The sequence below is a fragment of the Pituophis catenifer genome, unplaced genomic scaffold (assembly GCF_029215685.1).
Source record: "Pituophis catenifer annectens isolate HBS135680 unplaced genomic scaffold, rPitCat1.0.hap2 SCAF_9, whole genome shotgun sequence".
Taxonomy (NCBI): Eukaryota; Metazoa; Chordata; class Lepidosauria; order Squamata; family Colubridae; genus Pituophis; species Pituophis catenifer.
The window spans coordinates 6507409-6534817 of NW_027256889.1; the positions used below are offsets into that span (position 1 = coordinate 6507409).

The 27409-nt window shown below is 44.0% G+C and overlaps 2 protein-coding genes across 2 annotated transcripts; both read left to right on the top strand.

Annotated features, from left to right (window-relative positions):
- The first annotated feature begins 375 nt into the window (after nucleotides 1-375).
- Nucleotides 376-11606, top strand: LOC139321443 (phospholipase A2 inhibitor PIP-like). The gene is made up of 5 exons (XM_070950152.1): nucleotides 376-424; nucleotides 1609-1731; nucleotides 5316-5462; nucleotides 7426-7578; nucleotides 11398-11606. The coding sequence occupies exons 1-5, from the start codon at nucleotides 376-378 to the stop codon at nucleotides 11604-11606; spliced, it is 681 nt and encodes a 226-aa protein (XP_070806253.1).
- A 6893-nt stretch (nucleotides 11607-18499) lies between these two features.
- LOC139321394 (phospholipase A2 inhibitor NAI-like) lies at nucleotides 18500-25339 on the top strand. The gene is made up of 5 exons (XM_070950078.1): nucleotides 18500-18548; nucleotides 20949-21062; nucleotides 22364-22507; nucleotides 24133-24270; nucleotides 25059-25339. Exons 1-5 carry the CDS (start codon nucleotides 18500-18502, stop codon nucleotides 25337-25339), a joined length of 726 nt encoding a protein of 241 aa, XP_070806179.1.
- Nucleotides 25340-27409: the final 2070 nt, after the last annotated feature.

Sequence of the window (27409 nt, forward strand, 5' to 3'; positions counted from 1 at the left end):
CAGAGTGTTTATACCCGGCAATAAGGTTTATCTTATTGTCTATTGATAAAGTCTAACAAAATTGAATGTGTGGACTAATCAGTGCAATTGTTTTTATGAGGATGCTAGACTCTTAATTGGCTTTGATGCAAAAAGGCATGGCTACCTTTACGGAAAGTTGCTATCTCACCACTGTAGCTTGGCCACAATCCCTTTGTAAGGGGGGGGGACTGGGGGGGGAGGGAGAGGCAGGGGTGGAGCAACGATTGGATACCTCCTCTCCCGTTTTTGGCTGCCTTCTCCATAAAGCCAGACTAGCTCTCTTGGAAGCAGAGTCTTTTGATGCATTCAACAAGCTTCCCAGCCCAGCTCTGATTTCAGCCAACAACTGTCAACATGGACACGTCTTTTGTCATCTGCCTTCTTACGGCATCCATTACTCTGGGTAAGTAGTACCTTCGTTTGGGATGATTTATGATCCTCTTCTGGACGATGGGTTCCAATCCTTCCAGTTGTGCCTGGGGGAGAGGAAGGAATTGCCAATGCTCATTAAATTGATTTGAAGTATGTGCCCCCCCACCCTTAAGATGATCACCTCTTCATAAATAGATGGTGGCCTTCAGCGACAACATGTTGAAACAGGACTACCTCTGCCATTAAAGAAGGCTGAGAAGATTTGCTTCAGACAGTGCTTTGTGGGTGTTTCAAATTCTGTTTGTGTCTATGCCTGCGTGGAATAGAAGCAAAGTGTGTTGTTGCCTAAGTGGCACCACAAGACTTGCATTCTTCTTCGTATGTGGACAGAGGTTTATGTGGGCTCAGCCGGGCAAACTGTTGAGGTTGGATCACAAGCATTCACAACTATCTCTGGAGGCGTGGAAAGCTGTGGATGATATACTGCTGGATACTTGACAAGGGTTTGGGCAGAAACCTCCTTTCCCCCACCCCAACTCAAGAAGCAAATGCGGCAATTCTCATTTTCAGCTTTATTTTTTAGGTTCTATTGATTGTAATGTAGAATAGAATAGAATTCTTTATTGGCCAAGTGTGATTGGACACACAAGGAATTTGTCTTGGTGCCTATGCTCTCAATGTACCTAAAAAGACAAGATACAGTCAAGAATCATAAGATACAACACTTCATAATAGTCATAGGGTACAAATAAGCAATCAAATCATACTAGGAAACAATATAAATCGTAAGGATACAAGCAACAAAGTTATAGTCTTAAGTGGGTGGAGATGGGTGATGGGAACGATGAGAAGATTAATAGTAGTGCAGAGTCAATGTAATTTCTTCATTGGGAGCCGCCCAGAGCGGTGGAGGTACAGGCAGCATGGAAGTTTAATAATTTATTATTGTTATTATTCATACGGTGGATCGCATTGCAAAGGAGAAGTTTAAACAGGATTTTGGCATTTTTTTATCCACCTATCAAGTTCTTTCAATGGCCTGGATTGTTGTTGTTGTTGTTATGGTTACTCACACTGTCAGCCAGATTATTACTAGTACCATTTAATTTTGGCAAAGAAAGGAAACTGAAATGAGAGGAAAAGCGAAAGGAAAGGAAAGGAAAGGAAAGGAAAGGGAAATGATTCGTTTTTTCATTTTATTCTTGTTTTCTTCAGTTTTTGCAAAGTCCCAGGAATGTACCATTTGTCAATCAAGTGCAAAGACCTGCCAAGGGAATAAGGCAGTCTGCTCTGCTCCGGAAGACAAATGTAGCATCATTTCGTTGGAAAAGATTTTAGGTAGGTACAAAACATTTAAATCCAGCGTGTAGCCAATCAACATTATTTTGAACGGTCTCTTCTAGGGACTGGATTGATTTTATCCTGCAGGTTAAAGCATATACGGAATCAATGTCTTGTGGTTTCATTACTTGGGCTTCATAGTTTTGAGAAAGAAAAGATTTGCGTTTCTGTGTGTGTGTGTGTCTCTCTCTCTGTGTGCCTGTCAATTAGTATCGCAGGGGTTCTGGAGAACCTCTAGCTAAGATTCTGTGCAGTTTGGAGAACCCCCAAATCCCACTCCCGGCTGGCCTCACCCACCCCACCCCGCCCCTCCCAGGAGTCCCCACACAGCCCATTTTGGATGCAGGTAAGTGGAGGGCACACACGGAGGCTTGGGGGAGGGTGAAAAGCAGGCCTAATGGAAGCTTTTGGCCTCCAGAGGGCCTCCAGAGCCTGGGGAGGCTGTTTTTGCCCTCCTGGATGCTTGAGGAAAGCCTCTGGAGCCCAGGGAGGACAAAAACGCCCCCCCGGCCATGGTGCAGGAGGCTGACTAGGCCACGCCCACCATGGCCACGCCCACCCAGCAACTGGGCAGAGAATCCCTTGCTAAAATTTTTGAAGCCCACCCCTAGATTCATGTGATGCTTTTCCTTGGGAGTGTGTCTGTGTGTCTGTGTGTCTTTGTGTGTGAAACACAGCTGAGACACACCCGCCTCTCAGTGGTCATCCCCTAGCATCCTGCGTGAGAGTCCCCTCCATCAATTGCCGACTTCCTTCCTAGATTGGCTAATCTAATCTGGAGAGCAAGGAAGGGAAAAACAGAGATGATTCCGTTGTTTAGTATCTTGTTTATTTATTAATCCAGTTTTATTGCCTTTATAATAAACTCAAGGCAGTGAACTTAATTTTTTTTTTCTAGTGCTGTTGTTGTAACTTCAAATGGTTCCTAAACAAAGATTTGAAAGCCAAGGACTAGCTGCATTGTAGATTCCAGAACAGGGGTGTAAAACAGTGGTGAAATCCGATTTTTTTTTTACTACCGGTTCCGTGGGCATGGCTTGGTGGGTGTGGTGTGGCTTGGTGGGCATGGCAGGGGAAAGATATTGCAAAATCCCCATTCCCTCCCCACTCCTGGGGCCAGCCAGAGGTGGTATCTGCTGGTTCTTCGAACTACTCAAAATTTCCGCTACCGGTTCTCCAGAACCTGTCAGAACCTGCTGGATTTCACCTCTGGTGTAAAACTCAAGGGCCATGGGCTGGATCTGGCCCACAGGGTGCTTAGATCTGGCCCACAGGTTGGGCCTCGGTGCCTCTGCCTCCGTGTGCAGCCTCCCCCCCCCGTTTTTGCTGGCAGAGGGCTATCAAAAGAAACTAAAAAAAGAACAAAAGGAGAAACGTTTCCCCGTTTGCATTTGAGCATGCAGGAAGGGACAGGAAAGGAGAAACGGAAAGAGGGAAGATGGGAAGAGAGCAAAGAAGGAAAAAGAAGGAAGGAGGGGAATAATAATAATAATAATAATAATAATAATAATAATAATAATAATAATAATCTGACTACCTACAACGCCATGACCGTGTTGCTAAGATCATTCACTGGAAATTGTGCCAGAAGTTTGGATTTGAGTACAGCAAAAACCACTGGGAACATCAAGTTGAGAAAATTTTAGAGAATAGAAACTCAAGATCTTGTGGGACTTTAGGATTCAGACTGACAGGCACTTGGTCCACAACACACCTGACATAACAATAGTTGAAAAGAAAAAAGTATGGTTCATTGACATTGCAATACCTGGTGATGCACGGATTGAAGATAAGCAGCAAGAAAAAATCACAAAATACCGGGATTTGCAAATTGAAGTTGAGCGACTATGGAAAAAGAAATCGTGTGTTGTCCCGATTGTAATTGGAGCCCTCGGAGCAATACCCAAAGGGCTACCCCGCTATTTAGAAATTCTAAATTTGCCGGACTTGAACATTTTGACTCTACAAAAAACCACCTTACTCGGAACAGCTTACATCCTCCGATGATACCTTAACAGTTCTTAGGTCCTTGGTTAGGACTCGAGCTGCTGAGCTATTAACCAGCCTCAAAGGCTGTGAATCTCACTAAAGATTAAATAATAATAATAATAATAATAATAATAATAATAATAATAATAATAATAATAATAATAATAATAATAATAATTTTATTTCTATACCGCCCTTCTCCCGAAGGACTCAGGGTGGTGTACAGCCTATTAAAAACACAAAACAACATCAGTTAAAATAGTTTAAAATTATTAAATAAATTCGGCTAAATTTTTAAAACCCCAGAAATTTAAAACCCAATTTAAAAATGTTATGTTGATAGCCCAGCCTGGTGGAACAACAGGGTCTTTAGTGAGCAACGAAATATCCGGAGGTCGGAGATCTTACGTATTTTACGTATTTCCGGGGGCAGTTCATTCCACAGGGCTGGGGCACCCACAGAGAAGGCCCTCCCCCTGGGTGTCGCCAGCCGACATAACTTGGCCAATGGCACCTGAGGAGGCCCTCTCTGTGGGAAGAAGAAAGGAGAATGAAGAGGGAAGGAAAAATAAGAAAAGGAAGGAAAATAGGAGGGTCTCAGGGAAGCCCTGCCTTAGCACTTGGTCACCACAGGTGCCCCGACATGAGTCCCAAGTCATGCCCACCATGGCCACGCCTACTATGGCCACCCTCACCCCTGGCCATGAGCCCCCCTGGGCCTCCAAGGTCAACCCTGATGTGGCCCTCAATGAAATCAAGTTTGACTCCCCTGTTCTAGAACACGAATAAAATAACTCATGAGGATAATTAACCGGTGGAGTGACTTGTCTTCGGAAGCTGTGGGTGCTCCATCACTGGAGGTTTTTAAAGAGACTGAACATCCACTTGTCTCAAATTGTATAGGGCAGTGATGGCAAACCTTTTTGCCATCGCGTGCCAAAAGCGGAGGAGTGTGGAGTGATTGCACGCATGCATGCCCACACCCATAATTCTATGTGCCCTGCCCCCCCGTGCATGCTCTCGTCACCCCCCGTGCTCCCCCTGCTTTTGGCATGTGATGGCATGGTGGGCCCAGTAAGTCCGTTTTGTGCCCTCCCCAGGCTCCAGAGGCTTTCTAGGAGCCTGGGGAGGGTGAAAACAGCCTTCCCCACCACCCTGGAGGCCCTCCAGAGGCCGGAAACAGCCCGTTTGACGACTTCCGGTGGGCCCAGAAGGCTCGAAAATCAGCTGGCCAGCGTGTGCATACATGCTGGAGCTGAGCTGGGGCAATGCTCGCGTGCCCACCAATATGGCTCTGCGTGCCACCTGTGGCACACATGCCATAGGTTCGCCATCACGGGTATAGGGTCTCCTGCTTGAGGAAGGGGTTGGACTAGAGGACCTCCAAGATCCTTCCTAGTTCTATTCTCACTGACATTCCAATTTATCTGGAGGCAACCATATGGTGGAAAGTTGGGGCAGAAATCTTGGGACCCTGGAGAAGGACTGGGGATGCTGAAGGTTCATGCTCAATAGCATTTTTATCTGCCACTCACAGAGATACTGAGCAATTCACCGTTTCAGACACCAACTCTTCTTTTGGATCCCTACAGGATCAACCAGCTACGCCACCAAGAAGAGTTGCATCCATCCTGAGGAGTGTAACAAGGGCCTGGCAGTTCTGGACCTGGGCAACAACCACATCATCAAAGGCCACGTTTCCTGCTGCGAGGACAATCAATGCACCAATCATTCCAGCTGTACGCTTTGGGGCTCTTGTTTTCTCTGATTCTTTGCCATTCTTTCCCTTCCCCATATTCCCCACCTAAAGATAAATTTCCTGCATGGGATCATACCTCAATTTGTGGGGAGACGTTTCGGTGAGATGTAGAGTAGCATGATGGTGTTGTGGCCCGTACGCGGCCTGTGCAGCTAGTAGCTGATTCAGACAGTGAGGAGGCTGGTGTGGTGTTGCGCCAACAGCCTAAGTGCAGCTGGCACTCGAGTTGGACAATGAGGAGGCTGGAGAAGATGTGGTGCCAGAGGCGGGGATTCAGCCAGGGCCTTCAGAACCTCCAGAAGCTCCCATAAGTGAAGGGGAAGAAGAGGAGGAGCCTCTTCTCGATGCACGGGCATGCAGAGCTGCCAAAAGGCAGGAGCGGCTCCTCAGGAGGAGGTCTCCTCGAGAGTAAGGCTTGGGGCTAATTGGCCACTCCCTTAGCCTATTTAAGGAAGGATGACGACTGAGGCAATTTGCAGGAAACAACTTCATTCATATTCCTTTGCGTCTTGATTCCAGAAACGTCTGATCGGCTCTTGCTCCTTTCTTGTCAGTTTTCCTGCGAATTGCTTCTGGGCATTCTGCCAACCACAGTAAGATTATGGTTATCTGAAATACTGTGTTTCAGAATTGAGTTATTCTTCTTTGGATTCTTGTCAGCTGTTAATGAAGTTAAATTAATAGCCCTTGTTCAGAAAAGACTGATCTAAACTGTAGTTGTGTTCGAACAACTACTAAGAAAAACTCATTAGTAGTACTTAATTAGTAAACTAAGGTTTGTACAGACTTTGTGTGTGCTGCGTTCTTTAGGGTCCATAGCTGGGGCAGAACAGATGGTCACAGGCAGGCCCACCATCTAGGACAAGGGCATTCGAAATTCTTCAAAATCCCAGGCTGAGGTTCTTCCTGATATTTCCATACTGACTCTCATTCAGTAAAAGTTCAATATTCAGTATCCATTCTCGTACTGTAAAAGGGACTTGACTTTGTTCAGTGGAGTATGTTAAAAGTCTTGGGTGGGCATGGGATTATTGGTGGTGCAGTGGTTAGAAGGCAGTACTGCAGGCAAACTCTGCTCACTGCCAGAAGTTCGATCCTGTCCAGCTCGGGGTTGACTCAGCCTTCCATCCTTCTGAGGTGGATAAAATGAGGACTCAGATTGTTAGGAGCAATATGCTGATTCTGCAACTTCTTGCCTTAATCTCACTATTTCTTCCTTTCTAATATTACGGATCTCCCAGATAACAGGACAAAGTAGTCAGATTAGAGCCTGGTGGCGCAGCAGACTAATAGCCTGTTATTAACATTCAGTGGCCTGCAATTACTGCAGGTTCGAATCTCCCCAGGCTCAAGGTTGACTCAGCCTTCCATCCTTTCAAAGGTAGGTAAAATGAGGACCTAGATTGTGGGGGCAATAAGCTGACTTTGTATAAATATACAAGAGTATGAAGGCTATTGCTTAACGCACTGTAAGCCGCCCTGAATCTCTGGAGAAGGGTGGCATATAAATCAAATTAAAAAAAAAAGATTATGTTTCAGTGAGGGCAACTTCTCAGTTGCATGATAGTGTCGATAGGAAATGGAGAAAGTGGAGTCCTTGGTGCTCTCCAAGCTTGGTGGTTTTCTTGCAGACGCTTCATTACCAAACATGGTAACCAGGAATGCAACACGCATGTACAGTCAGCGAACTGATTTCACCACTGTTGGTAGCCCTGATGATGTTACCTAGTTGGTAATGAAACATCTGCAAGAAAGCCACCAGGCTCAGAGAGCACCAAGGACCCCACAGTTCAACCCTGAATCACCAATGTTCTCTTCATCGGAACTGAGCAAAGTTGCTAAGGGAGGAACGTGCTGGTTTCTGAGTTTCCCACCCTTACGCTGAGGTCATCCCAACCTCCTTTATCATTCTTTTAACTTAAACCTCCTCTTCTTCCCTGCAGTGCCCGCCAGAAAAATTGTAACTACCAAGAATGAAAGATGCCCGGCTTGCTATACTGAACCAAAGGAACAGAGTGGATGCGAGGAGAAGACGATTAACTGTACTGGAGAGGATGAGACATATTGTGCAGAAGTGTTTCTTCAGAAGAAAGAAGGTGAGACCTATAGATCCATGCCCTTATTCAGTATTGGAAGCTGCTGATGAGGAAATGCAATTCTTGAATGGACATTGCCATAACCTGAAAGGCCAGATCAGGTCGGTAAAATGAGGACCCCAGATTGTTGGGGGCAATATTCTGACTCTGTAAACTGCTTAGAGAGGGCTATAAAGCACTATGAAGTGGTATATATGTCTAAGTCAGGGATGGGATTCAGCCAGTTCGAGCTAGTTCGGGCGAACCAGATGCTAATTTTACATCTGGTTTGCTGAACCAGTAGTTGCAAGGACTAGCTGGCCCCGTCCACCCTGCCCCTCCCAGGAGTCTCCACACAGCCTGTTTTGGATGCCAGGTAAGTGCAGTGCTCGTGCGGAGGCTCTGGGAGTGCAAAAAATGGGCCTCCCAGAAGTTCCAGAAGTCTGGAAACGGGCCTGTTTCCAGCCTCCGGGGGGCTTCCGGAGCCCAGGGGAGGACATTTTTGCCCTCCCGGAGGCTCAAGAAAAGCCTCTGGAGCTTGGGGAGGGTGAAAATGCCCCCCTGCCATGGTGCAGGAGGCCGAGTAGGCCAAGCGCACCATGGCCACACCCACCCAGCAACTGGGCAGAGAAGTGGTTACTAAAATTTTTGAATCCCACCTCTGGTCTAAGTGCTATTGCTAAGTGATATTTTGGAGGTTACCGTGATCTAAAAGACTCAGTTTGGTAGTAAGAGGGGCGAGGTTCTACCCATGATTCCTCTGATATCTATACATACACACATTCACAGACAGATATTTCCAAATTACGCAGAAGTCGTGTTAGTATGGATGGAATTTTTCTTTTTGATTCTTTTGAATTTTTTTTTTAATGATGACACTGGTCAGTCATTGTGTGGCCAAAACACATATTTGCTAGTTGTTGTTACTATTACTTGCTATTTTTTTGTTACCACCAGAAGTAACAGTAACAGTAGAGTTGGAAGGGACCTTGGAAGTCATCTAGTCCAACTCCCTGCTCACACAGGAGTCCTGTACTAGGGATTTGAACCGCTGAACTGCTGACTTTTCTGATCGACAAGATCAGCGTACCACCAATAGCAATAGGACTTAGACTTATATACCATTTACAGCAATCTCTTAAGTGCAGTGGTGAAATGTAAAATTTGCTACTACCAGTTCTGTGGGTGTGGCTTGGTGGAGGGGTAATGTGACTGGGTGGGTGTGGCCAACTTTTTTTTTTAAGCATTTTTTTTCAACCTATTTGCTCAAATAGGTTGTAAAAAAATGCTTTTAAAAGTAAAAAAAAATAAGGCTCTGATGATCACAGCTGTGGCGCATGATCGTCAGAGCCTTTTTTTTAACCTTTTAAAAACAGGAAGTAACGACACCTGGGCGGGTTGGCGGAGCCTTGCGCCACCATCGCTACCGGTTCTCTGAACGACCTGCCACAATCGCTACCGGATTGCCTGATCCGGTCCGAACTGGGAGCATTTCACCCCTGCTTAAGCAACTTGCAGAGTCAGCATATTGGCCCCAACTATCTGGGTCCACATTTTACCGACCTCGGAAGGATGGAAGGTTGAGTCGACCTTGAGCCAGTCAGTATCAAACTGCTGGCAATAGCTCAGAGCAATTAATATAGATAAAGACAAAACTAACTTTCTTCCCAGGTGCTAAACCAAACACTCTCCTGTCTCAACTCTCCCCTTCACCTCTTGTTCTTCAAGGCCATTCCCATGCATGGGAGGGAGGTCCACATCTGAAAGGAGGGAGGTGTGGCATTATGGTAGAAACCACACCCGTTTTTACATGTACATCAAAGAGACAGGGCATCAGTTGCTAGGTTGAACTTGCCATCTTGCAAGGGGATTTTTTTTTGCTCCTCCCCTGAGATGCTACACTCCAGCGTCATCCAATTAAATGAGAGCTGGGAGGGGAAAAAAGGTAGGATTTTTCTATCTAATCATAATGGGTAGTGTTGAGGTAGAGGGTACATTTTGATCCTTGACTTCCTTTGAGGCCACAGGAAATTTTCAGTGGCTGCTTCCACTTTTAATTATAGGGATGCTGTCCATGGTACTGAAAGCAAACCAGTATACAGTACTCCATAAGATCAATGTTTCTGCCGAGGTTGGAATAGCCTCTTTGCATTGGTTGTTCTTACTCAACATGGTTTAACCTAATTATCAAATGGACCCATTTTTCTGGTTCTGGACAATCCATTCAGTCATTAGCAATACCAATAGCACTTATATACCGCTTCATAGTGCTTTTACAGCCCTCTTTAAGCAGTTTACAGAGTCAGCCTATTGCCCCCAACAATCTGGGTCCTCATTTTACCCACCTCGGAAGGATGGAAGGCTGAGTCAACCTCGAGCCTGGTGAAATTTGAACTGCTGAACTGCAGCTGAAATAGCCTGCAGTACTGCCCTCTAACCACTGCGCCACCTCGGCTCTTTAGCTAAACAAACAGTATGGATTCAAATATGCTATGTCACCAAATTGCCAACCCAGTCCAAATATAATCTCCTAAACAATTCAGCTGTAACTGTGCTTGGCCTATAACAGTGATGGTTAACCTTTTCCGGACCGAGTGCCCAAAGTAGCCCCAAAATGCAACGCACACATGCCCCCCACACAAGCGCCCCGCTCCCCCCTGCATGCACATGCACCCCCCGCATGTGCCTTGCCCCCTGCATGCATGTGCCTCCTGCATCCCCGTGCATGCATACGCCCCACATGTGCCCTGCTCCTCCTGTGCATGCATGCACCCCCCGCATGTCACTTGCCCCCCGTGCATGTGTGGCAGAGACCCAAAGACCAGCTGGCCAGTGGGAGCCCTGCACGCATGTGCAGCAGAGCTGAACTGGGGCGACAGCTTGTGTGCCATCAGAGACTGCGCTGTGTTCTACCTCTGGCACGCATGCCATAGGTTTGCCATCACAGGCCTATAACATACAAGTAGTCCTTGACTTACAATTGGTTGCTTAATGACCATGCAAAGTTATGATGGACCTCCCCAGACCTACGTACAACTCGATTTCAAAGTTCTGATGGACATCTTTCTGCAATCATGTGATATCCTGGGCACTTGGCAACTGGCCTGTATTTATGGCCATTTGCAATATCCCGCAGTCACATAACCACAATTTGCCAGTTTCCAGGGTTAACTTCCAGTTTCTGGCAAAAAAAATATCCATTGGGTATAGTTGACTCATTTAACAATCATGCAGTTCATTAATGACTGTCACAAAAAACTCATCAAATCGGGCATAGTCACATCGTGACCCACTTAATAACCAGTATGACTTATTATTGCAATTCTGGGCTCAATATGGTCATAGGTCAAGCACTACCTGAATCTAGTAATCTTCATCTGATGAAGTCTATTGTGTCAACCAGTGGTGGAATTCAAACTTTTTTACTACTGGTTCTGTGGGCGTGGCTTGGTGGGCATGGCAGGGGAAGGATACTGCAAAATCTCCATTCCCACTCCACTCCAGGGGAAGGATACTGCAAAATCCCCATTCCCTCCCCACTCCTAGGGGAAGGATATTGCAAAATCTCCATTCCCTCCCCACTCTGGGGCCAAGCAGACGTGGTATTTGCCGGTCCTCTGAACTACTCAAAATTTCCGCTACCGGTTCTCCAGAACCTGCTGAATAGCATCCCTGGTGTCAACCTTTATTGGGGAATACAGTTCCATGCCTTCTTTCTGGGAACGTGTATGCCGAAAGCAGAAGGAAGTTTTCTCTGGGTCCTACTTTCTCTCTCCCACATTGCTCCAAGTCAGCTAGCTCCCAGTTGTTGACAGCTGTCTCCTCCCATTCTCTTTGCAGGAGGAAAAAATATGACCACCACCATGAAAGGATGTGCCAATAAAGCTTTCTGTGAGAAGATGGAGATTTCAACCATTGTTAGCCCATTTACTTTACTCCCCAATAGCAATTGTAAGAATGCCACTGGGGCAGTTGACACCACAACTGGATTGTTTGGACTCTTCCTCTCGGCCCAAGCTGGGCTCTTGTTGGTGACCATCTTTTCTTGATATGTCCTCAGCAATTAAAACTCAGATCTTGCTTGTCAATTCTTCCCCCTCTCCATTGCTTATGCCTCTTTGGCTTCATGCAGGTCCTCATCTTTCAGGGAAAAGCCAGAACTTTCCTTATCTGTGCTTCGAGGATTGATTCTCAATTATTTTCTCTACTGGTGTGCAGAAAAGATAGGGCCATCATCAACCCATATATTTCAAGGGGATTGATTGCCAGCAGCTAAAGCTCTTTCTAGTACTGCTCCTCCTCTTCTTAGCTCTGTTACCAGTTGACCTGCCCACCTTGAACAAGCGAGCTGTGAAAGTTGTACAGAGAAGGTGCAGGGCCCCTTTGCTTTGTCCTCCCATCCAGCAGGGTTGAAAATGGACACCAAGGAAGTCAAGGAAATGGGTAGTGAGAAGAATGAAAAAAAAAAGGGAAGTGGTCTGTCCAGAAGATAGGCCCTCTGAGGGCCTATTGCCAAAAATTGCCTCTAATCCATTTATGGGGTTTCTGAGGATTGAGAACAAAATGGAGGGAGGATGCTGCTAGTTACTCAGCGGTGGGATTCACTTACTTTCCCTACCGGTTCGCAAATATGAGGGCACGTGCCTCATCTGCGCACTTGCACGGGCTTCTACGCAAGCGCAGTAGATGCGCATTATGTCCACATGGGTGGGCGGGGCCTCCCACAGTCGCCGCTACCAGTTCGCCCGATTCGGAGAGAACCGGTTGAATCCCACCTCTGTAGTTACTGGACACTGAAGAGATTTCACCGCAGCGGCAGCATTGCCACACTTCATAGAAACCATTGTATTGTCAACTCCGAAGCTGGTCTGTCTGACGCCATCTTGGAAGCTTCAGTATTGCCAGAACAGTGATGAGGGATAGAGGGGGAATAGAGATAGTTGGGGTTTTGTAGCCAAAACAAAATAGTTTTCCCCTGAGAACCAAGGGCATTCCCACAGGTGGTTGAGGAGAGGAGGAGTGAAGTTTCCAAGCAACCAGAGCGAGCCTAGGTTGGATCATGTGATGGATTGTTTGGGAAAGTGGGGTGGGGGACACTTTTACTTTTAATTAGATGAAAACTGCAGGAACCTTCAGAGTCAGTTTTCACCAGTTTGTGCCAATATGATATGCCCAATAAACTTGTTCTTTGAGGAACCTGCTCGTTTGCTGTGGGTGTATTACCTGGAACCCTGACATGTATGTCCTTGACTGGCATTTATGGTGTGAGATAAAAATAGTCAAAATGATGGTTACAGTAGTGAGCATCCAAGTTTAAAGGACCAGGACTTTGATCAGGCTGCTGTAATCTTCTGCTTGTGGACCCTGGTGTTGTGTGCATTGTGCTGGACTGTAAAGCGGGCAGCTTCTGGGCTAAAGTGTACATGTGAACCAGTGGTGAATTGCCCTCAGTTTGCACCGGTTCTATAGAACCGGTAGTAAAACCAGCAGGAGGCTCCACCCACCGACCCCGACATCATCAGAACGCTTCTGTGCATGCGCGCGGCCCCATTGCGAACTGGTTGTATAAGTAGAACCCACCCCTGATGTGCACTGTTGAGGAATTTGCAGAGCAACCCTTGAGTAGCAAGGGTGTGCACATGAAAGCGATTGAGAGTAGTTAGGAAATAACACAGCCAACACACAGATACACTGAGTTGTGCTTACTTTCAGGAAATAGTAATAAGACACAGTCCAATAAACAGTCCAGGTCATACACAGATAAAGTAGTAGATAGTAAAACAATAGTCCAGGGTTAATCCAATTACAAAGTCTTCTTACCAGTCGTTGTAGTCATACACATAAACAGTTGCAAACAGTAGCAAAACACAGCAAACAGCAATGAGCATCAAAGAGCAGTAACCAGCATCAGAGAGACAAAGAGAGAAACAAATCGTGTTTCAAGCTCCCTTTTAAGGACATTGGCTACAGAGCTAACCAATCAGGACACAGTATGATGCAATACAGCAGTTTTTAAAGCTATATATGGTTTATATATTGCCAACCCAACAAGTTAGGTAAAATCATTTCCTAACATGCACCAAACCCCATTTGTATATGTTTTTTTAAAAAATCTCCAATCGTTTATAAATCACCCTAATCTGACCGCCTCTAGACTGCAAGTCTTTAAAAGTGACTACAATTAACAATTAAAGTAATATCATAATCAAGCTAAATTTATCGGTGGCATTAATGTGCCCATCAGACAACGTAGACTCTGTAGCAGAGGTGGGATTCACTTAACTTCCCTACCGGTTCGCAAATGTGAGCATGTGTGTGATTCTCGGCCTTCCGCGCATGCACACGGCCTCCAAAACGTGGCTAGATAGGACAGCATTACTTCCGGGTTCACGACTGGGATTGTGATTGGGATATTTGGACCAAGATGCTCTACGCACAGTTACTCATGCGCTAGTCACCTCTCGTCTTGACTACTGTAATGCTCTCTATCTGGGGCTGCCCTTGAGGACCACTCAGAGGCTTCAGCTGGTGCAGAATGCGGCCGCACGGGTTGTGATGGGAGGGTCCCGATACTCCCATGTTACACCTCTCCTACGCGACTTGCATTGGTTACCGGTGGCCCTCTGGGTGAGATTCAAGGTGCTGGTGATGACCTATAAAGCAGTGGTGGGTTCCTCCCGCTTCGGTCCAGTTTGGCCGAGCCAGTAGCGGTGACGATATGACGTCACCGAACTGGTTCTCCCCCCCCGCCCTCCCCCCCCACTCACGTTATTCTTACCTTTTATTTGGCCCCACCCCCAATCTATTGCTGCCTCCTGAGTCCCAGCTGATGACTAGAGGGAAAAAAACTGTTTAAACTCTTGCCGCGGGGCTTCAAAGGGCCGCCCTACAGCTGATCAGTGTTAAAAGCAAACAAATGAGTCGGGTCGTAAGTGCGAGGACCTTCCAGAGATGACTCTGACCAGCTAGCCACGCCCACCTAGTCACATGACCTCCAAGCCACTCCTGCAAAATAAGCCACGCCCACAGAACCGGTAGTAAAAAAATTTAGAACCCACCCCTGCTATAAAGCCCTACATGGCTTAGGCCCAGGATTCTTGTCGGACCATCTGCAGCCAGCAACGGCTTCCCATCGCCCGGTGCGTTCTCAGGATTGTTTCCAAAGCTGGATGCGTTTCCACCACAATTTTGGGCATTTTCCACAAACAAATCCAACCCTCCCAATGTTTCCATTTTTTATTTTTATTTTTTGCATGAAGGACAGTTCATGTCATGCTTCATATAACTTTGATGCACGGGTTGTGTAGTTCTGAGGATGAGCTTAGAACCGTTGGGCCAACAGTGACATTTGGGATAGTGTGGGGACATTTTGAGAAATCTGAATTTGCAAACACATTGCCTTTTGAAGTGTGCACTTGCTTTAAATGGTTGGCTGTAGAGCTGCACGGAGCAGTAGCATTCTCTGACAGATAGACATGTATTACTCAACGCAACAGCAAACATATTTTTTGATGGAAGTCATCAAAAATAACAAAAAAAAAAAAGAGGTACTACCACCTTCCTCATTTTATTGCTCCTTTTAATGAAAATTGAGAGATTCTTTTACTATTTTTAGAGAGGGTGGGATTTCCTCTCCCTTCCCATCCAATATGCTATTTTGAAATTCTGCAGGATTCTGCAGATCTGTGTTTCCCCCCCCCCACTCCGCCTCCCCATTGGTACAATTAAAGCAATGCTTCAAGTACTCAGAGGCTCCTGTAGCACTTAAAAAGATTAGGAATATTTATCCGCAACATAATGTTTCCTTCCTTCGCTGGTCCTGTTCCATAATTCTCATTTGTGCCACGCAGGAAAAAAAAAAAAGGGAGATCCTTTTATACAAGGGATCCTCAACTTACGACCGCAATTGAGCCCAACATTTCTGTTGCTAAGCGAGAGACACTTGTTAAGCGAGCTTTGCCCCATTTTACGACTAGTGTTGCCAGGTGTCCACTATTTGAGTGGACAGTCCGCTTTTTTCACATTATGTTCACTATTTTTTTTCACAAAATAGTGGACTTTTTTTTATTCAAAAGCTTTATGATGAAATTAAAATGTAATTTAATATTTTACATATTATTATATTTGATGTTTTGAATTTTAAGTAAAGTTTTGAAGTGATTATTTTAATACGTGTTAAAATGTTTGTAACAAAATATATAATTTAATTGTAAATTTTTTTTTATTTTTTTACTACTTAACCACCACCCCCCCCGCTTGTCTGCTATTTTTGGGAAGCAGACCTGGCAACCCTATTTACGACCTTTCTCTCCCCTGTCGTTAAGTGAATCACTGCAGTTGTGGAGGTGGTAATGCGGTTGTTAAGTGAATCTGGCTTCCCCGATGACTTTGCTTGTTGGAAGGTTGCGAAAGGGGATTACGGGATACCTTGGCATTGCAACCGTCATAAATGTGAGTCAGTTATCAAACGTCCGAATTTTGATCGCATGAATCAAATGGTTGTAAAGGCGACTGGAGTGAGCAGCCGTAAGTAACTGAAGGAGGCGAACATTTCTAACGCTCCTTCCTCCTCCTGTTTTCCCCACAACAACAACAACAACCCTGTGAGGTGGGCTGAGAGAGAGAGGGGGACTGGCCCAAAGTCACCCAGCTGGCTTTCATGCCTAAAGCAGGATTAGAACTCAGAGTCTCCTGGTGATTGGCTCAAAGTCCTGCAGTAGGCTTTCATGCCTAAAGTGGGACTAGTTCTCAGTGTTTAGGTCTTGCTGAGTCTGGGTCTGGCGCTACAAGGATTGAATATCAGCCAAAGGGTTTCTGAAGTGAAAATCTCAGATGACGGATTTGCTCACTGAGGACTAGTCACTTGGAGTCAGAATTGGCTTGAATAGTCCTCTCCGGGCATCCAGTCTCTTGACACAGCAACCTGTCAATTCATCGTTGTTGTTTTGTGAAAATATATTTTCACAAAAGCTTTAAAGAGAGAAAAGAAAAGCTTTAAAGAGAGAAATTAAAAAGAAAAGCTTTAAAGAAAAGCTTTAAAAAGAAAAGCTTTAAAGAGAGAAATTGAAATTTTAAGAGAACAAACAAACAATGGTTTGGTATGATGTACAATCTTTATTGTTTCTGAAGTGTAGAATCCCGTCTTCCATAAAACTCTGCCATAGTCCATTTGGACTCACTTATGTGGCAAATGACAGAAAGCACGAGTTGACCAAACTCTGTTTAGAATCACCTTAAGGAATATCTTGTGAAGAGTGGGACCGAGTTTTGAGTTATCCACAGAAAGAATGCTTACAGTGCCAATTCCTTTTGGGACATTGAAATTTTCACAGAGTCATCATTTCTCATCGGGGTAGAAAAACCTCTTGCTATATAGTTTGTTTCACTTCCTCATAGGCTCCAGCAGGCCTGTCAAAATCCATTTCTCCATTGCTAAGAGGAGTTGAAGGCAGTTTTAGCTGTATTTCATAAGCCAAACATCAGCTTGGTCTGTTTGTCTATTCTAAAAATCTCCCCTTTTCCAAAATCTTTTAGTTATATATATATATATCCCCAGGTTAAATCAAACTGCCTCTCTCTCTCTCTCTCTCTCTCTCTCTCTCTCTCTCTCTCTCTCTCTCTCTCTCTATATATATATATATATATATATATATATATATATAAAACCTGGCTAGAAAGAATATGCATATATGTGTGTGTGTATATATATATGTGTGTACATATATATATATATATATATATATATATATATATATATATATATATATATATATGTATATATATATATATATATATATATATATATATATATATATATGTATATATATATATTTGTTTATATAGGTCTTTGGTTATTCGGGTTTTCTTTGGTTATTCGGGTTTTCATATATATATATATATATATATAATTAATAATAATATAATGCAATGCAAATATCATATCATATCATTCATATCATATCAGAACAACCACAGAGTCAGGTAGTGCATTCCAGGCATTGACCACTCTGTTGCTGAAGTCGTATTTTCTGCAATCGAGTTTGGAGCGGTTTACCTTAAGTTTGTATCTGTGTGTGCTCGTGTATTGTTGTGGTTGAAGCTGAAGTATTCATTGACATTGTAGCAGATAATTTTGTGTACTACGCTTAGGTCAGACCGAAGACGACGAAGTTCTAAGTTGTCTAAGCCCAAAATTTCAAGTCTGGTGACATAAAATATTCTCTTGTGAGCAGAGGAGTGGAGGACTCTTCTTATGAAATATCTTTGGACTCGTTCGATTATATTAATGTCCGATATGCAGTGTTGGTTGGTCTAGCAAATGTTTTATATGCCTTAGTTAGCATGCACCTTCTGCTTAAGCGACTTCGTTAGTGTTTAAGGAACCTCAAGTTCTTTCCTTTGATTTTACGGCAAGAGAAAGAATGCAGCTGTGCCAACTTTTGCTCTGAAAATCGGGAGGATTGTCGTCCCAGTTACACACATTTGGGTGAACCCCATCGATTAAGATGACACAGTTTAAATTTTCAGCAGCCATTCAACCATGCTAAATAAGCAGTCTGTATTTTCTTCTGGAAGACAGACTTGGCAACTTTTAATTTGGCACCGAGCAAAATATGTAAAAGATGACTTTGGCTGGCTATTAAATGTTTAATATTTTATTTGGCTTCACCCACAAGTACAGTAAGTTTGTTTTTTCAAATAATCTTTACTTTTGGATAGCAAAACAGGAAACAAATAGATTTCGTTTCCTGTAAGCATTCCTGCTGTTCTCTCTCTCTCTCTTTTTTTCCCCTTCCAGAAAACCACTTTTATTTCTTAAATCCGCCTCCTTTTTCAGGAAGTGGTAGTTTTGGGCTGCTGTTAAAAATGCTTCCTCGGCTTCGGGCAGCATAAGAGAATTTCCTGTATTCAGAATTTCCAGATCCGCTTTGAACAAAGCACCATGGAAACTTCACCAACCATCTTCCTTCTCGCCCTATTTATTATCAAAGGTACGTAGGCAAGAGTGACAAATATTTGAAGTGAATGGCTTCTGTGCCTTCACTGCTTTTGCAAATTTGTAGCATATTTTTTCCAAAAGAATTTGTGGCACATGGACAATAGGGGATTGTAGAATTTCAAAGAAAGAAATAACTCTATTTGGCATACTGAAAGGGAAATCTTTTGGGGAGCTGACGAAATCTCTAGGCCAGTGTTTTTCAAATTTCGCAACTTTTTAGGCATGAAGACTTCAATGACCAGAATCCCCCAAAAGCAGACCCCAGTGAGATTCTGGGCAGGATCAGTAGATGGTAGTACCATCTTCTACAGGGTCAGAATATTGCTGCAAACTGCTTTGAAATATAAATCGGGTAATTTAGTTCTGTTGCTTTTATAATCCCACATTGGTAAATGGATTTCAGTCTCTGGATGCAAAGAACTGAATCTCTGTTAAAAAAATTAAAATCTGAAAATTAAACCTTAAAGTTAAAAAAATTAAAATCTTCCCCTCTTCTGATTTTGGGGATACAAAAGTTGAAAATTTGAACACGATCAAAATTTAGCAAAAAATACTTAGCTGGAGTTAACGGGAGTTAAAAGAAACCAAGCCATCTACTATAGAGGTTGACAAGATTCATTCTCTCTCTCTCTCTCTCTCTCTCTCTCTCTCTCTCTCTCTCTCTCTCTCTCTCTCTCTCTCCTCCTCTCTCTCTCTCTCTCTCTCTCTCTCTCCCTCCCTCCCTCCCTCCCTCCCTCCCTCCCTCCCTCCCTCTCCCCTCTCCCCTCTCCCTCTCCCTCTCCCTCTCCCCCCTCTCTCACACACACGTATGTACAGTACATACATATAGAGGGAGGGAGGAAGTTTGGAGCTAGCCAAAAATGCAAGCATAAGAAACTTTTTCCTTCTTTCTCAATTCCAGCGTTCTTAACCATCGCTCCAAACTCATGCTTTTTAGTTTAACTTTTTTTGTGTGATAATTTTAATTTCTTTTTAATATTTATAATGGTTTGGATATTTGGCTATTTTATCTCCCGGTAAGTCGCTCAGACTCATCTTGAATCACGAGACGGGCAGCAAATGAATTTAATAATAATAATAACAATGCCATATCCAGTCTGAAAATCTGGCTGACTGTGCTATGAACAATAATAATAATAATAATAATAATAATAATAATAATAATAATAATAATAATAATAACAACAACAACAACAACAACAACAACAACAACAATAATAATAATAATAATTCTACATTTGCCGGACTTGAACATTTTGACTCTACAAAAAACCACCTTACTTGGAACAGCTTACATCCTCCAACGATACCTTAACAGTTCTTGGTTAGGACTCGAGCTGCTGAGCTATTAACCAGCCTCAAAGGCTGTGAATCTCACTAAAGATTAGCTAATAATAATAATAATAATAATAATAATAATAATAATAATATAATAACCACCTTAACAGTTCCTAGGTCCTTGGTTAGGACTCGAGCTGCTGAGCTATTAACCAGCCTCAAAGGCTGTGAATCTCACTAAAGATTAACTAATAATAATAATAATAATAATAATAATAATAATAATAATACTCATCAATCTAACAGTTCGATTTCACATATTTATTTTGTTGGCATCCTGAAAAATGTTTGGAAGTCTAGGCGATATTGTACCTTCTGGTTATCTAGAAGCTTGGTGGCAGAGAATGCAAGCAAATTCTGCCCATAGCAGAATTTCGAGTTCGATCCTGATGGGGCTCAAGTTTAACTCAGCCTTCCATCCTTCCCACATTGGTAAAAGGAGGACCCAGATTGTTGAGGGCAATACGCTGACATTGTAAAGAGCCCAGAAAGTGCTATAAAGCACAATGGGGTGGTATATACTTAATTGCTCCATTTTAGTGCACCACTCCCTTAAACCAGGGGTGAAATCCAATTTTTTTTACTACCGGTTCTGTGGGCATGGCTTGGTGGGCATGGTGTGGCTTGGTGGGTGTGACAGAGGAAGGATACTGCAAAATCTCCATTCCCACCCCACTCTGGGACCAGCCAGAGGTGGTATTTGCCGGTTCCCCAAACTACTCAAAATTTCCGCTACCAGTTCTCCGAACTGTTCAGAATTTCCACTACCGGTTCTCCATAACTTGTCAGAACCTGCTGGATTTCACCCCTGCCTTAAACTAGCTTCATAGAGCTAGCCTACAGTTAAGGAATCTAGAAACAGTACATCTGGAAGATGCCACGGTTGAGAACAAGCTTCCAAACCCTTCCAGGTGATCTGTTAAGTGGTTATTTTTCCTCCTTACCATCTCAGTTGATTGTTGGTGAAATCTTGCTGTGACCTTGGTCTCAAACAGGGCAGAGAAAAAAGAAAGGAGCCAATTTGCTGTCCTTTTTGTTGTCGTTGATGCTGTAGGATTATCTCTGGAATGTGAAGAATGCCTTGGAATAGGAGGTTGTTCTGGGGATATTGTGCCATGTGATTTTGGGAAAGACAGATGCAGCATTACTGATATGGCCCTCCCAATAGGTAAGTACAAGAAGAAAGATGCATCTCCTACAAGCCCCAAGGAAGTTGATTTTATTTAATTATTATTCTGTCTTTATTACTTTATAAATAAGTCAGGGAAGCGAAAATACCTAATGCTCCTTCTGACTTGTATTTCCTCACAAAAATCACATTGTGAGGTGAGTTGGGCTGGGAGGGAGTGATTGGGCTAAAATCACTCAGCTGGCTTTCATGCCTAAGGTGGGACTAGAACTCACCATCTCCTGGTGATTGGCCCAAAGACACCCAGCTAGCTTTCATGGTTAAAGTGGGACTAGAAGTTATCTTCTCCTGGTGATTGGCCCAAAGTCACACAGCTGGCATCCATAGTTAAGGCGGGACTAGAACTCCCCTTCTCTTGGTGATTGGTCCAAAGTCACCCAGCTGGCTTTCATGGCTAAAGGAGGACTAGAACTCACTTTCTCGTGGTGATTGGCCCAAAGACACCCAGATGGCTTTCATATCTAAGATGGATTAGAACTCCTGGTCTCCCCAGACCCGTGATGGCGAACCTATGGCACGTGTGCCACAGGTGGTACACAAAGCCATATTGGTGGGCACGCGAGCTCAGCCTTCTGGGCCCACTGGAAGTGAGCAAACAGGCCATTTCTGGCCTCCGTAGGGCCTCCGGGGGAGGGGGGAGGCCATTTTTTGCCCTCCCCAGGCTCCTAGAAAAGCTCTGGAGCCTAGAGAGGGCGAAAAAACGGGCCTACTGGGCCCACTGTGCCATCGCGTGCCAAAAGCGGGAGAAGTGCGGAGAGGTCGCACACACATACACGGGGGCGAGGCACATAGAATTATGGGTGTGGGCACGCGCATGTGCGACCCCCCCCTCCGCTCCCCCCCCGCTTTTGGCACACGATGGCAAAAAGTTTAGCCATCGCTGCCCTAGACTATCTGTAGCATACGTCAAGAATAAGGCTCCCCCAAAATAGTCCCGTCCAGAACAATTTTTTCCCTTTATCCTAATTGTAATTTGCATTACCTCAATTAAAAATACTTCATATTTACGGGGGGTTTTATGGCTAAGATCCCCATTTTTCCCCCAAGTGTTCCTTTACTTACTCACTTTGGATTGAGTTCTGAAGGGAGAAATCTTTGGTGGAAGGACTACTGTAAATAATCCCACTGGATTCATCGAACAGCTTCTTTGGCTTTTGAAAATGGGAAAGAATATCAGCTCAGTTGCTTCTGTTCTCAAAACATGCTTCCTACTGATTCTGCATTGACCATCATAGTTTCTTCTGGTGTTAAAGCGGTTTCTCTCTCTTCGTTTCCCACAGGATTACACCTGACTATAAAAACCTGTGTCACATCTGACATCTGTGACAAAGGCGTTCAAGTAATTAATCTGGGTCAGCAAGGAATAGCTGTTGCCCACCTGAAATGCTGCGACGGACATGAATGTGAAAACGTGGTCCCTCCAAGTATGTCAGGGCTAGGTTCTTCTCACTCAGGTTTCCCTGTCTTTGTTCTCCACTTCAGATGTGTTGGGAACTGCAGTTCGCGTCATATGACTGGGTAGAAAAGTTGGTGGAACTCTTGAGTGAGAGGCAAACACCTCGTATTCCGGAATAACAGAACAGAATAGCAGAATAACAGAGTTGGAAGGGACCTTGGAGGTCTTCTGATCCAACTCCCTTCTCAAGCAGGAAAGCCTGCAAACATTTCAGACAAAAGGGTTGCCCATTCTCTTAAAAAACTTGCAGTATTGGACCACCCATGAGTTCCGGAGGCAAGTCATTTCACTGGTTCTCTTTTTGATTAGTTTCCATCCATTGCTTCTTGTCCTGCCTTCAGGTGCTTTGGAGAATAGGTTGAACCCCCCCTCCCCCTCTTCTTTATGGCAGCCCTTTTCCCTCCCCTGTCTTTCCTACTATTTTCTTTTGTATTTTTGTATCTTATACAGGTAGTCCTCGACTTACGACCACCATTGAGCCCAAAATTTATACATCAGAGTGTGTTAGTAATAATATAGCAAATACTAATGCTCTGATGGTCATTTTGAAAAATCCTTTCTTAGTGAGTCCCTAGAAGCCAAGAGGAACATACAGTATGTGGCAAATTTCAAGTTTGTAGGCTTTACGGTTCTGGAGATTTATGATTAATGTGTGAGTGGTTTTCGCTTTTATATATATGTTCTGTCCCCGTCTCACATGCACACACACCAACAGACGTCCAAGAGTTAAAAACCAAACCAGCCCACAAAATCCTTATGATAACGGAACTTGGCAGCAACCTAGTGGTTGCCTGCCAAGAGTTTATTACTCACGAAGGGAACAGATAACTTCTCTCCGCTTCTGGTACATCAAAGTAAAATGTTCAATAATTACAGAGTAACTTAAGTCCAAATATAATCCAGCAAAGCCTATAGCAAAAGTCCGGCAATGCAGAATGGCGTGGAAGCTTTCAGCTTTGTTCGTCACAAGGCTTGACTGGCCACCACGCTCCCTTTTATACCCTGTGGGGTGTGGTCTAGTGACTCAGCCTAATCTCTGGCACGCCTCCTCTTCTGTTGCATGCACTTATCTCTCCGACACTGGCGTGGATCCAGCCAAGACTCATCCCTGTCACTGTCCGACTGCACCTGCGCAGGGATACCTGGCTCCTGGCCAATCTCTTCTCCGTCGGGAGACACCTGAGGCATTGCCAGAGAGGAGGGTCCTGGAGAGGGAGGCCTGGCCAACTCCTCTCCTTCCCTTTCGGAGCCTTCTTCCTCCGATAAGACGGGCTCGGGGGTCAGAGCCACAACAATATATAGATGTGACATAAAGTTACAGCTGGTGGTTGGTCAGCCATATAGAAAAAAAAATCATAGTGAAGACAACAAATCCCTGGATTATTCCCCCTAAACAGGAGTCTCCAATCTTGACAACTTTACAACTTGTAGACTTCAACTCCCAGGATTCCTCGGTCAGTATGGCATCCTGGGAGTTTGAAATCCAGAAGTCGTCACGTTTAGCCAAGGTTGGAGACCCCTTCCCCAAAGCCCTTTTCACTGGGAATATATTTCTTTCTCATGCCGTGTCCGATTGTTCTATCTTTTCTATAGAATTGCCCAAGGAGGCCCCAGCCAATGGGAAGCAGTGCCCAGCATGCTTTGCATTGGGAAAAACATGTCTCGAAGAAGTTACCGATTGCACTGGAGATGAGCTGTACTGTGCCGAAGGATATCTGAATCCAAATATGGGTAATTATCTATTTAGGTCAAACCTTCCTCAAATTACAATAGCCTGATTTTGGATGACAACTTCCCTTAATCAAAAGGGACAGAGCTCTAGCTCAAGATTTCCAATGGAAGTGTCCATCTGTCTTAGAGGCCTCCAGGTTGTGTTCATACATTGGGTAAAACCATGGTTGGTTGGTTGGTTGGTTGGTTGGTTCGTTGGCTGATTGTGGGGTTTTCTTTGGACCTTTCAAGTCAGTTTGTGTGTGTGTGTGTGTGTGTGTGTGTGTGTGTGTGTGTGTGTGTGACACAAGTGACGTCAAGCTAGCCACGCCCACCCTGTGTCAGACTACGATGCTATCTCAAAATTAAATGAATTTCCAAACTGCCAATCTTTAAGGAGATCTTTCTTTAATTGAGCACAGCCACCTGATCATGACTCCGTACGGACAAGACTGACCTTTTGTCCCCCAATCCCTCCCTTTCCGATCCCCAAATCTCTGCTTCTCATTGGCTATCTTCCAAGTCATTCTTCAGACTTCTTTTCACGTCATTCCCCAGGAATGTGCCCCCTCCCCTCATTTCCACGACAACCCGACTTCAAAGGGATTTAGCAGGCAAAAGTTCCAGAGTTTATCTCTCGCTCTCCTCTGCTCTCCATGCCAGCGTTGAAACGCTGACACCCTGGCCCATTGAAGTCAAACACAACCCAGATGCGACCCTCAATGAAATCGAGTTTGAATTCTGCGATACTCTAATTGACCCATCATTGGTCATTGACCTGGCATTCATCCCTTTCATTTTCTCCACAGGTATGCTTCCTGTGGAGGTCAGTTTGAAAGGATGCGCAAACAAAGCTCTCTGCGATAGTCTGGTTGGATATGAAGCCATGGCTCCTGAGGACAGTGGACATCACGCTATCCAATGCACACCAAACTCCTCAATCCACCACCAGGAGTTCACAACCGTCAGCCAATGGAATGACTTGAGTCGATATCATGAGTATTCTGGAGGTGTTAATACTGTTCCCAGATGGTTTGGACTCTTCCTCACAATCCTTTCTGGCGTCCTTCTTAGGAAACTCCTGGCTTGATTTTTGCCAAGTGTAAAGATTTCATCATTGGAAAAATGCTGAGCTGGTCTATAGTATTCCCAAATCTGGAGTCTGGTAGCACTTTTTCAGCTAAGAAAGTTTATTAAAAACAATAGGTTTTTTTTTTTGTGAGCTGTAGCTTACATCCGATGTACGCTTCATTTAGATGCTTTAAATCATCAGGTCACCTAAATCCAGCTTGTTTCCAGCTTCTGTATCTTCTACAATCATAGATATTTCAAAAGAAAATCAGGAAAGGTTCGTTACTCAGAGGCTCACGACACTTGAGTTAATGTTTTTGATGTCCAGGGGTATCCTCTAACAATAGAAGGGAAGGCTAATGTGCTGTAATGTTATCACTAACTGTGATGGTGAGAATTAATGTTCAGTTGTGATTCTCATTCACTATCAGATGGATATGCAGCCTTCAACTCCCTTCAGCACTAGCCAAGGCAGCCTTTCTTCTTTGTGATTGGTTCTAGAAACAAACTCAGAGGTTGTGATTGGAATGGAATGGAATGGAATGGAATGGAATGGAATAGAATAGAATAGAATAGAATAGAATAGAATAGAATAGAATAGAATAGAATAGGAGTGTAGAGTAGAATAGAGTAGAGTAGAGTAGAGTAGAGTAGAGTAGAGTTGAGTTGAGTTCTTTATTGGTCAAGTGGACACACAAGGAATTTGTCTTCAGTGCATAAGCTCTCATTGTACATAAAGCTATGATCAATCATGATCATAGTCATCTTAAAAATACATTCATCATTAAATCATACAGTTGTGATTAGTAGCATTTATTAGGAAGAAAGATGTTAGTTATTACACAAGAACCCCATCCACATGCCTTTCATGTAAAGCCTCTTTATACAATTCATTCCAGTGCCAAAATCTTTTCCAATTCTTTTTAGGGTCTTCCAATGGAAAGGAAGAGAAACAGGGACGAAAGTTTCCTGTACCTGCTTGTAATTTTGAAAACCATCAACCCCTTTCTCGATCTCCAGCCTGTCATGTGTGGGGAATAGATGAGAACTGATTCACTAGATAAAAGCTAAGTCTTAGGTGGAGCTGGTAAGATCAGGACCAACAGAGCGATCCCTTTCAGTAGATTCCAATTTTCAATTATTCCGACTCATATTCCCATCCACCTGCTTGTAATTTTGAAAACAACAACAACACACAAAGTTTGCATTTTCATATCCGTGTTTCCCCGAAAATAAGAACCTGTCTTATATTTTTTTTGAACCCCAAAATAAGCACTTGGTCTGATTTTCAGGGAGGTCTTATTATTTTGGGGTGCATGGAGCAAGATGGGGCTCCTCTTGCCGTCTCACCTGATTTCCAGCTCTGTCTCCCTAACCCTAACCAGAGGAAATGGCGGGGACTGGCTGCACATGCATTTAAATATTTTCAGGGAGGGCTTATTTTCGGGGAGGGCTTATTTTAGCGCATGCGTTCAAAAGCCCGATTGGGCTTATTATCAGGGGATGTCTTATTTTTGGGGAAACACGGTACATGTTTCTCGGTTGATTCCATCCAGTCAATTCCTGAGAGAAAAAGCTTGGTTACGCCAACAAACAAATTACAAGTAACAGATAGATTATTGTAGAGAGCCAGGGAAATGTCTTTGCCAGGTGGTAAGCCGGATCTGTTACCAGAGTGACAAGGGGGAAAACATGGCTTATATCCAAAACAAGCAGAAAGGATTCATAAAAGACTCAGACAGAAACCTCCCTAATTTGGATGGGTGTAAAAGGGGGAGGAGACATAGCAGAATTGGATTTGCCAGATTCTACTACTCTGGCCTCTCTCTCTCTCTCTCTCTCTCTCTCTCTCCCCTCCCTCCCTCCCTCCCCCCCTCTAAGTTTTTATTAGAGTTTATCGTAGTATTAAATACAAAGGGTTGAGTTAAGTTCAGAAAGAAAAAAAAAAAAGGAAAAAAAGGGGAATGACTTCCGGCTCTTTTGTTGTGCAGTACAATGCAAAATGCAGTTGTCACCTCAACTTTTCGGCTTTGTATTTCTAGTAAATCGCTTCAATAACAACAATGTTAATCTAGTCTTCGAAACTCAA

Bases quoted from the DNA above. Each gene is read 5' to 3' on its own strand.
- LOC139321443 (XM_070950152.1), top strand. From the start codon at position 376: ATGGACACGTCTTTTGTCATCTGCCTTCTTACGGCATCCATTACTCTG. The intron at 1,732-5,315 runs GTAGGTACAAAA...GGATCCCTACAG, and splicing joins TTCGTTGGAAAAGATTTTAG to GATCAACCAGCTACGCCACC. The intron at 5,463-7,425 runs GTACGCTTTGGG...TCTTCCCTGCAG, and splicing joins ATGCACCAATCATTCCAGCT to TGCCCGCCAGAAAAATTGTA.
- LOC139321394 (XM_070950078.1), top strand. From the start codon at position 18,500: ATGGAAACTTCACCAACCATCTTCCTTCTCGCCCTATTTATTATCAAA. The intron at 21,063-22,363 runs GTAAGTACAAGA...CGTTTCCCACAG, and splicing joins TGATATGGCCCTCCCAATAG to GATTACACCTGACTATAAAA. The intron at 22,508-24,132 runs GTATGTCAGGGC...TCTTTTCTATAG, and splicing joins TGAAAACGTGGTCCCTCCAA to AATTGCCCAAGGAGGCCCCA.